General features: G+C 47.6%; 1 protein-coding gene across 1 annotated transcript; it reads right to left on the minus strand.

The window, feature by feature from the left end:
* Window positions 1–924: 924 nt before the first annotated feature.
* On the minus strand, window positions 925–3,745 carry GPR27 (G protein-coupled receptor 27). The gene has a single exon (XM_045863791.3). It carries the CDS (start codon window positions 3,395–3,397, stop codon window positions 2,261–2,263), a length of 1,137 nt encoding a protein of 378 aa, XP_045719747.1. The 5' UTR covers window positions 3,398–3,745; the 3' UTR covers window positions 925–2,260.
* Window positions 3,746–10,550: the final 6,805 nt, after the last annotated feature.

Consider the following 10,550-nt stretch of genomic DNA (forward strand, 5'->3'; position numbering starts at 1 on the left):
AGCCAACTGGTGCATTTCTTAAAGATGTTCTTTCTTGGGTCCAACCTCAGCCCCTCCTAATAAGAATCCCTGGATGCTGCAAGCACTTCATGTAATTCTAATGAATATTAAAATTTGAGAATCACTCGCTTATGGATTCTCCTATGAAAAAAATATCCATGAACTCAAAGCCATGTATATAGGGCCAACAGTTGGTTTCAACAGTCAGTCTGCTGTGTAAGGCTGGATGTGTTCAGGAGTCAGAGGACTTGGTCCCTGAGCCATGCTAGGTGCGAAATATTCTAAAAATCACATGGGCTTGGTGACTTCTATTTTTTTTTTTTTAACTTGGATCCCTAGGGTGGGTGGGGGGTTAGATAAGGTTTACTTCCCGGGCCTCTCTGTCTTCAGGTTAGCTGAGATTTTTGACAAGCGGCCCTTGGATAACTAACATCTATTTGGTCTCATGACCTGGGGAGAAATAGGGTAATATTTACTCATATTTTCCAAATATGAGACTGTCTTCACAGACTATCTTCTATAGACAAAATAATGCATTTGTCAGAGATAAATTGGCCACACCCTCTTATTATGACTTAACCCTCTGGGACTGAACAGTTAATAGTTCATATTATGCTCAACTATAGTAAATTGCAATATATTTATTACACCCTTATTTTTATCAAAATGCTCACTCATATTTTGTATGTTCATAAAAAAAGTTATAAAAGCAGTACATACATCTACTGTTTCTTTCCTTTAAAGAGAAGATTTGTAGATTTTTATCTTGCATTTTAAGTTAACAAGACTCCAAATGTCTCAAATATGCTGATGGTCAACTAAGCTGAACAGGCATGCACTAAAAGGATAATGGAACATGAATACCGTATTTAGAAGTGTCTTAGTACCAGTCACAGCCTCAAACAACAGCAACAAAAAAACCACTCCAGAATGAAAATACTGGTATATTTGTATAATGCAAAGAGAAATACAGATATAAATCCTCAAAACAGAAGGTACATTAATAAAAATGTAGCATTATAAGCAAAAAATATTATACAGTACTTGCAGAGTTTAGTCTTTCCATTTAAGATTACAATGTGTCTAACAAGTATTTAAAATTATGGTTGTCATTATTAATTTAAAATATCCATCAGATGAACAGCACAGCTTAACCTAGCAAACATTTTAAGGAAATGCTTTGTCTTGTAGAAGTAGAGTATCATTTTATTCCATTCATTTATGCCATGAACAAAAGAAGAACAATTTTCAAAGTGGAAATTAGCTTCATAAGACAGAATAAAACTGGGCTTCTCAAAGCACAAGCTGCTTCCATAAACGTCTTTTAATTGTTATTGGCAAAAAATACCTAAACAATTCTGATTCGTACTCTGCTTCTCAGAGCCTTCCCAATCCGTGAACCACAATCAGTACAAAAACATGCAATACTGTATTTTCTCCACACCATCACTAACCAAAACACTTTTACTCTTTTAAAAGTTACAATTTTACAGAAATGTTTCCACTCAAGATTGGTATAATACAGAGAGCAGTTGTTGCTGATGTATATTTTCTAGTTGTACAAAGTAAGGTAGGAAACAAATCTTGTTACTTGTTACTGCTTAAAAAACACTGCCTTGCTACTTTACCCTCCCATTTCTGCTCTTTAAATTCATTATCAACACGGAACAAAGTTTTCAACACTTTCAACGAACCAGGGCAGCGCAACTGACCCCCACGGCCAGCAATTCAGAGGGAACTTAAGACAATTTCCCCCCTTTCTCCTGCTTCCAACAGAAGACCCTCAAGAAATCAAACTTGTGAAGTCCCCCTAGGTTTCTCTACTTCACTGCAAAATGTAATGCCACTTGAGGTTGTCAAAAATAGCTTCTGTAGAAAACTGGCCATGGTCTTTAGGAAACGTTGCACGAAGAAAATTAGTTTAGCCTTTATTAAAAAAAGAAAAGAAAAGAAAAGGAACACATGGAATAAAAGACGTCAGTCAGTACCAGTACAAAGACTCCAAGGCCTATTGTCAGGATGAAAATATACTCAGTAGGACAAATGCACGGAGCTGGGGTGGGGCTGGAACATGGAAACCCATCCCTCCCCCCCCCACCCCCCGGAAAAAGTAGTCTCTCTGTACAATCCAAGTGTTTATCCACTTTGAGAGTCATTCCGAAGGCAGCTTAGAAAATAAGGGAGCAGAAAGGGGGGAGACGACGTCACTGTCCGAGCCAAAGGGAAAGGTTGGGTGAGGCGTACGTGGCTGGCGAGCCCCTCATACGCCAATGCCTTTCAGGTCGCAGGGGAGGGAGGCCTGGGTGGTCTGGGGGCTCTGACAGCAGGGGAACTGGGCCCTGAAGCAGTCCCTCAGCTCCCTGTTGAAGAGGAAGCACACGACAGGGTTGATGCCGGCCTGGGCGAAGGTCAGCCACACGGAGGCCGTCAGGTAGGCCTGGGGGACGGCGCCGGGCCGCACCAAGACCCGCAGGTAACTGGCCACGACGTAGGGCCCCCAGAGCAGCAGGAAGAGCAGGGTGACGGCGTAGAACATCTTGCACAGCCTCTTCTCCGTCTTGAACTCCTCGAGCACCAGGAGGCGGCGCGCGCCGCGGCCGGGCCCCGCGGGCCGGATGCCCACGAGCGCTGGCGGCGTGGGCCCGCGGCCGAAGCCCGCCGTCCAGTTGGCGGCCGCCTGGCCGGTGGCGCCGGGGCCGTGGAAGGTCCAGTCGTGGCTGACGGCGGGCACGAGGCGCGCGGGCCGCATCTTGCGGCGGTCGTGGATGAAGAAGAGCAGGCGGAGGTAGACGAGGTGCGTGGCGCCCACGACCACCGCCAGCAGCAGCAGGAAGCCGAGCGCGCCGGGGGCGCCGTCGGGCCGCTGCTCCAGGGCGCACGGCGCGTCCTCGTCGTCGCCGCCGCCGCCGCCGCCGTCCAGCACGGGCGGGAAGGCCGCGGCCAGCGCCAGCGCCCAGGCGGCGCACACCAGCATGGCGGCGCACGGCCAGCCGGCCAGGCGCTCGGCGTAGAAGCGGTGGTGCGCGATGGCCAGGTAGCGGGTGACGCCCACGCCGAGCAGCAGGAAGGCGGCGTGGAAGCAGAAGAGCGCGGCCAGGAAGGCGAGCAGCTTGCAGCCCAGCGCGCCCGGCGGCGCTCCCGCCGCGGCCGCCGCACGCCGCGCCGCCAGCATGACGGCCGGGAGGCAGGCGAGCGCGCGCAGCCCGTCGGCCAGGCACAGGTCGAGCAGCAGGTAGTACGGGGCGCGGTGCAGGCTGCGCTCCCGCACGATGAGCAGCGCGAACAGCACGTTGCCCGCCAGGCTCACGCACAGCAGCAGGCTGAGCGTGGCCAGCTTGAGGCCCAGGGCGGCCGCCTCGCCGCCGCCGCCGCCGCCCGGCTCGCTAGCGTTCGCCATCGCGGCCTCTCCAGGCCGTGCGCTCCGCTCCGGGGCCAATCCCGGCCTCGCCGCTCCCAGGCCGCCCGGCCCGGGTTCCGCCGCCGCGCGGGCCCTCGGGCGAGCTCCCGGCCGGCGGGGCTCAGCCCGCGCCCGGCTGGCCCCTCCCGGGCTCCCCGAGCCGCCGCCGAGCCGCCGCCGCCATCTCAGGAATGATGCGCGCAGGAGGCGACGGCCACTCCCTGCACCTTGGGCGCCGCGGGCTTCACTGCGGACAGGGCCGCGCCGCCGCCTGCAGCCCCCCGCATCCTCCTCCTTCTCCGCCTCCGCCGCCGCCGCCGCCGCCGCCGCCGCGCCTCTTGGCTCTGCCCCCCGCCGGCCCGCAGCCGCCGCCGCCGCCGCCGCCGCCGCCGAGCCCCCTCCCCTTCACCGGAGCGCGCAGCGTGGCCGCCGCCGCCAGCCCCGCCGAGGCAGCCCGCGCCGCCGGGGCCGGGCTGGGCTGGGGGCGCCGCCGCGGCAGCCGCGGGGCCGGGAGGCGGCCGGGAGGGAGGCAGGGCCCAGGACGCAAGGTGGCGACAAGTCGCGTTTGGCCCCAGGTAACGGGGGTCCGGCGGCGGCGTCCGGCGCCCGCGCTGGGGTCACGGTGGCCGTGCGCAGGGGGAGGTGGCTAGGGATGGCAGGGTCGGGAGGCCTGGGGCGGCGGGGGCTGGCAGGCATCTGTGGGTTGAGCCTTCTGCCCGCAAGCTAATGATTAACAGTAGTGATCGTCACCATCGTAATCCTGTAACCGCCGATGTTCAGGTGAGCACTGATGTGGGTGGCAGTTTTCGGGGGAAGCTTTACAAGCATTATGTCCCTAACGTTCACAGTAACTCCAAAGTTGGTTGTATTCCTAACATACTTTATACCTGAGGGAGCAGAAGCTTGAGGCTCAAGGGAGTTGAGAGCCAGTGAAGTGGCCGAGCTGGGGTTCAAATTCCACTGGGTCTGATTTCCAGGGCTGGGCTCCCAGCGGCTCTGCAGCGTGCCCTGCTCTCGGCCTCACCTGTGGTCCCAGTGAAGACTTATGCCAGGGAACAGAAATTCAGCATTTTCTCTCAAGTGCACCCCGTGACACCTTTCTCCCAGGGAATCTCTTTCCTGGATGAGCCTGAAAGGGCGGCCCCTGTTCCCATCCTGAAACACACCAAATTCTCTCAAGGCTTTGCACGTGCCTTTCTTTCCCTCTGCCTGGTCCCGTCCCAGAGCAGGCTTCCCACCCTGTGGGCCATCCTTCTGACTAGTCCACCTCGTTCTGTATCACTGCCTGCTCATTTTCTTCATAGCACTTATCATTTATCGTTTCATAGTTTTATTTGTTTTTTAAAATTCTCTCCTTCCAACCAGTCTGTAAGCTCCATGAAGGCAAGTGACCATGTCTGTTTTGTTTTTTGTGGGGTTTTTTTTTTTGTTTTGTTTTGTTTGTTTTTGTTTTTGTACTATTGTATCCCAAATGCCTAGCATAGTAAAACCAGAATTGAGGAATATGTTGTTTCTTGGGTATACTCTTTTTTTTTTCCTCTTACGCAGAACATTATTTATTGTCCACCTACCGTGTGCATGGCAGGCACTTTGATGGGCATTTCCAGGACAACATAAGATCATAGAAGGCCTTGACCATCAGGCTAAGGAGTCTAAACTTTAGTCTGTAGGCAGGGAGGTGACCTGAAGTACCCCAAGGAGAGTGACAATGTTAGAGCTGTGCTTCAGGAAGATTCTTCTGGCAGTAGTGCTTAATTAAGAGGAAGGACAGAGTAGAGCCTAGAAGTCTAGTCCAGAGTCTCAGACTTTAATGTGCACAGAAATCACTGGGATCCTGTTAAAATGCAGATTCTGACTCAGTAGGTCAGGGATGGAGCCAAAAATGTTGCATTTCTAACAAGTTCCTAGGTGACATTAATGCTATGGTCCTCACACCACACTGAGTAACAAGGATCTCGAGGACAATTTGGACCTTTTGTAAAAATTTAAGTGATGGCCAATGACAGTCTGTCTTAGGACCCCTAAAGGGGCCAGGGACAAATAGGTGGCTGACCATGTAGGTCTGCAAATATTTGTTGACAGAAAAGAGAAATAGATTTTGGAGGATATTTTGGGTAGGAATTGCATTTTGATAATTGTAGCCTAAATGTGAACGTGTGTTTATTTTCCTCATGAACAAGAAGCCCGGAGGTCGGAGGTCAGTGGTTGCTGGCATTGAGTTATTGGCTCAAGGACCGAATCTCTGAAAGTTTTTTAGCCCTCCCCTTATTATGCATAAGCTGCTGACACTCCAGCCATTGCGTCTGCATTCCAGGCAAAAACAAAGGAAAAGAAGTGAAGTACAAAAGTGTTCCTGCCATTTAAGTAGGCCCACTCTGAAGAGCTTTTTAGAAGTCCTCTGTTATAACAAACACATCATTGGCTACCACTAGCAGGAAGGGAGATTGGGAAATTGTTGTTGTTTTGTTTTTGAAAGCCAGACACATAGCCAAGAATGAGATCCTGCCTTGATGTGGACCTTAGCACTTGTGCTGCTTCTGCCCTGAGGAAGGCATGCCTTCTTAGAACGCACACAAAGTCACCAAATCTGGTTCCTTTCCGGTAATATTAATGGCAGCCTTTGTTTACTGAGTATTTGTTATGTGCCATGCACTATGCTGAATACCTGACATGTGTTACTTCATTTAATCATTGTAAGGGCCATATGTAGTAGGTACTGTGAGAGTCTTCAGTTTGCAGATGAGGCGGACAGGTTAAGTAATCTGTTCAGGCTTTCCCTACACATACATATGAGGGCTGGGATTGGAAGGCAGAGTCCGACTCAGAGAGCCCAAACTCATAACTTCTATACATATTGTCTCTTTATCCTAACTGCAAAGAAGGTTACTGAGTTTCTGGAAAGAAAAACAAGCAAGAACTACTGATATTCACGTTCACAGAATTATAGCCCCTTCAGAGAGGGAAGGATTTTTCAAAATCATCTAATCTGACACTTTCATTTTATAAATAGAGTCTCATTAATGGCTGAATGCGAAGGAGAATCCAGGTCTTTTTTACTCCTAGGTCAGTACCCTTCCCACTTAGTTGAAATAATATTATTTGTCCTAATGAACTCATGACATTGGACAAGTCACTTCACCTCATGGACTCTCAAATGTTGCCTTTTACAAGACGGACAGGGGACCGACTGATTTCTGCAGGTGGTCAGTGATGACGTTCAGTGAGTGTATGAGAAAAATGAAAGTTAAATGGTTATATAATCCCAAATGGGGAGCATTTATTCTTCCAAAAAGGACACAAAAGAAGGGACATTCATCTCTTATAATTTAGATTTCCGTGTGTTTTCTACTTCTCTGTATGGTTCAATATGCTTCTCTTTGGGATTTGAGATTTGGTTTAGTCATTTGCCCAAGATCAAATAGCAGAAGCAGCGAAAGAAAATGCATAAATCTTGGCTCTCACAGCATTTATATGACTGCTGCTTTCATTCTCAACATTTGTTCAGTAGATTAATACTTAAGGAAAAACTATTAACATTTTATTGCCAGAACCAACTTATTTTCCTTTTATTGTTTCTAGGAAGCATCAGATGAGAATTTAAAATAGTTTCTAAGGCATGGACTTAAGTTGTTGCATCTCAAAGCAAAACAGTTCTATGAGATTTTTTTCTATAAGCAAAATGTCTGTTCTGCTTATAACCAAATTCTCCCTTTTGCACATAGATAGAAAATTTGGGATTTCACCCCCAAATCAATTCTGTCACTTCTTGTGCTGTACACATAAACAGTGTCGATGGTAATGGAAATCCAGACTGTTTGGAGGAACTGGTTGACCCATCTTGACAGATATAGTCAAAGCCATGGGTCCCATGGTCATGGGAGCCAATTTGGCTTATCTCTCTTGTCCAACCCTAGACCCCTGACCATTCACTGCCAGTGGGTGCATCGAATACCAAGTTAGAGAAGATTGGTTTGACTTAACCCCATCCTAACTCTTAGAAAACATGAGACAGAGTCTACATCCAAGGAATGTTGAGTTATCAAAGGATAGCACTTACATTAGCCTCTCCATGGGAGGGATTCATAACTATAGGAATGAAAATGGACTGGGAGTTAGTGTACCTCAGCTCATATCCAAGTCCCATACATTACTAGTGTGCATCCTTAGCCAAGTAACTTACCTTCTTTAAACCTCTGAACCTCAAAGGCCGGTTGTGAAGAAGATTGAAAATGTGAACCATTACAAAGAGTGTAAGCACATGGTGTGCACGCAGTGATTACTACAGTTACTCTTTTTGCTGTTATCAGACTATAAGTGCCTTGGCTAACCATGTCTTGATTAACGTCTACATTTTCTGCCCCAACTTAGACTAACAGGATGCCCTATACATAGTGGGTTCTCAATATTTGTGTGACAGGTATGAAGGTCAGTCTATAAAATCGAGGGCACAAGAAATATAACTGCTTCCTAGAAACCTAATTTCTGACTCTGAGTTACCATTTTGCCTGGCTGGTGGGAAGAGAAAATGTAACCTTCTCAGTGCTTCTTGGATTTCATCATGGCCCCTGCTTCCTCAAGATGTGCCATAGTTCCAGGGTAATGCCCAGACTGCACAGTACTCAGTCATTAAGGAGAGTGTGTGCATGTGTAGGTGGGGTATTCCATCTGATGTTTGGTCAGTTGTTGCCATGTTGTTCCTGTCCTTAGAAACTATTGTGGTTTTGCGATTCTTAGCCGCCCCATGCCAGACTTAGGGTTGAGAATCTGAGCTGAGATGCATATGATATAGATGTACCCACACATCCTCTCAGCAGTATGTCTGGGAAACCAAGTGCAGATCCCCTGTTTCTCAGAAACCCCCTTTCCTCCCTTCTTCATTTCTGGGGACTCCCTATCCACTCTGGCCGAGGGAAAAACCAGTTCTTCCTTGTTTTTATCTGGGATTGGGTCAATTCCCCTAGGAATCTGTGCTACTAGAATTTAGGTGTTTGGGAAAATAAAAGCCAGCTACCTTGACATAAACCTGTCCTAGGCAAGGAAGCCTGCCTGCTATGTCCTTGAATGTTGGGAAGGAATAGGAAAAATAGGGGAAGAAAATTGTCAGTTCATATCTTAAAATATTGTTCTTGCTGCATGTATTTGTTGAATGAATATCTTTATGTGTATATACATGGTGTAACACTGTAGTGAAAACTCTTTTAATGGTTGGTGTTCTGCACATGCAAAAGAATGAAGTTGAACCCCTGCTTCAAACCACATACAAAAATCAACTCAAAATGGGTTATAGTCCTAGAACCAAGAGCTGAAACTATAAAACTCTTAGAAGAAAACATAGGGGTAAATATTCATGACTTTAGGCAATGATTTCTTTGATATACCAGCAAAGAGATAACAAAATGAAAAATAGATAAATTGGATTTTATTAAAAATTTTTAAAGTTTGTGCTTAAAGAATACCTTCAAGAAAGTGAAAAAGACAACCTATAGAATTGGAGAAAATATTTTCAGGTTACATATCTGGTGAGGGACTTCTGTACAGGATATATAAAGAACTGTAGTAACTCAGGCGCCTGGGTGGCTCAGTCATTAAGCATCTGCCTTCGGCTCAGGTCATGATCCCGGGGTCCTGGGATTGAGCCCCGCATCGGGCTCCCTGCTCTGCGGGGAGCCTGCTTCTCCCTCTCCCACTCCCCCTGCTTGTGTTCCCTCTCCCGCTGTGTCTCTCTCTGTCAAATAAATAAAATCTTAAAAAAAAAAAAAAAAGAACTCTAGTAACACAACAAAAAAAGACAAATAACCCAATTTTTTAAAAATGGGCCAAGGAGTTGAATAGGCATTTTCCCAGAAAGATACACAAATGGCCAATAAAGTCAAGGAAAAATGCTTAACATCTTTAGTCTTTAGGAAAATGCAAATCAAAACCATAATGAGAAACCACTTCACAGCAACTAGGATGGCTGTTATCAAAAGGACAGACAATAACAAATGTTGGTGATGATATGGAGAAATTGGAACCCTCCTGCAATGCTGATGGGGATGTAACTTGCTGTAGGTGTTTTGGAAAATAGTTTGGCAGTTCCTCAAAAAGTTAAACATAGAGTTACCATATGACCCAGTTAGACTCCTAGACGTATACTCAAGAGAAATGAAAAAATGTCCACAACTGTTCATAGAGGCATTTTTCAGAAGAGCCAGGAGGAGGAAGCAATCCAAATGTCCATCAGTGGATGACTGGATAAACAAAATATGGCAGATCCATACAATGGAATACCCACGCATAGAAAGGAATGAAGTGCTGATACCTGTGGCAATACGGATGAATCTTGAAAACATTATGCTAAAAGAAAGAAACCAAATACAGAAGACTACATATTACACGATTCTGTGTTAACGAAATGCCAAATAGGCAAGTCCATGTAGACAGACAGTAGATTGGCGGTTGCCAGGGGCTGAGGGTAGAAGAGATTGGAGGGTGACTGCTAATGGGGAACTGGGTTTGTTTTGGGGGCTGCTGAAAATATTCTAAACTCAGATAGTGGTGATAGTTGCACAACTCCGTGAATGTCCTAAGAAAATACAGAATTGTGAACAAATTCATAATAAAGTCAGGTCACCTCTGTCCTTTGGCAGTGTCCTTATTAAAAGGTGGATGGGGGAGCGCTTTGGTGGCTCAGTCAGTTACGTGTCCAGCTCTTGATCTCAGCTCAAGTCTTGATCTCAGGGTTGGGAGTTCAAGCCCCACGTTGGGCTTCACACTGGGTGTGGAGCCTACTTAAAAATGATTGAGGGCGCCTGGGTGGCTCAGATGGTTAAGCGTCTGCCTTCGGCTCAGGTCATGATCCCAGGGTCCTGGGATCGAGTCCCGCATCGGGCTCTCTGCTCCTTGGGAGCCTGCTTCTCCCTCTGCCTCTCTCTCTCTCTCTTTCTCTCTCTCTGTCTCTCATGAATAAATAAATAAAATCTTTAAAAAAAAAAAATGATTGAGTGTGGGCGCCTGGGTGGCTCAGTCGTTAAGCGTCTGCCTTTGGCTCAGGTCATGATCCCAGGGTCCTGGGATCGAGTCCCACATCAGGCTCCCTGCCCTGCAGGAAGCCTGTTTCTCCCTCTCCCACTCTCCCTGCTTGTGTTCCTGCTCTCTCTGTCTCTGTCAAATA

The sequence above is a fragment of the Mirounga angustirostris genome, unplaced genomic scaffold, assembly GCF_029215605.1.
Source record: "Mirounga angustirostris isolate CCGP_5_RB_7025 unplaced genomic scaffold, mMirAng1.0.hap1 SCAF_1, whole genome shotgun sequence".
Lineage (NCBI taxonomy): Eukaryota > Metazoa > Chordata > Mammalia > Carnivora > Phocidae > Mirounga > Mirounga angustirostris.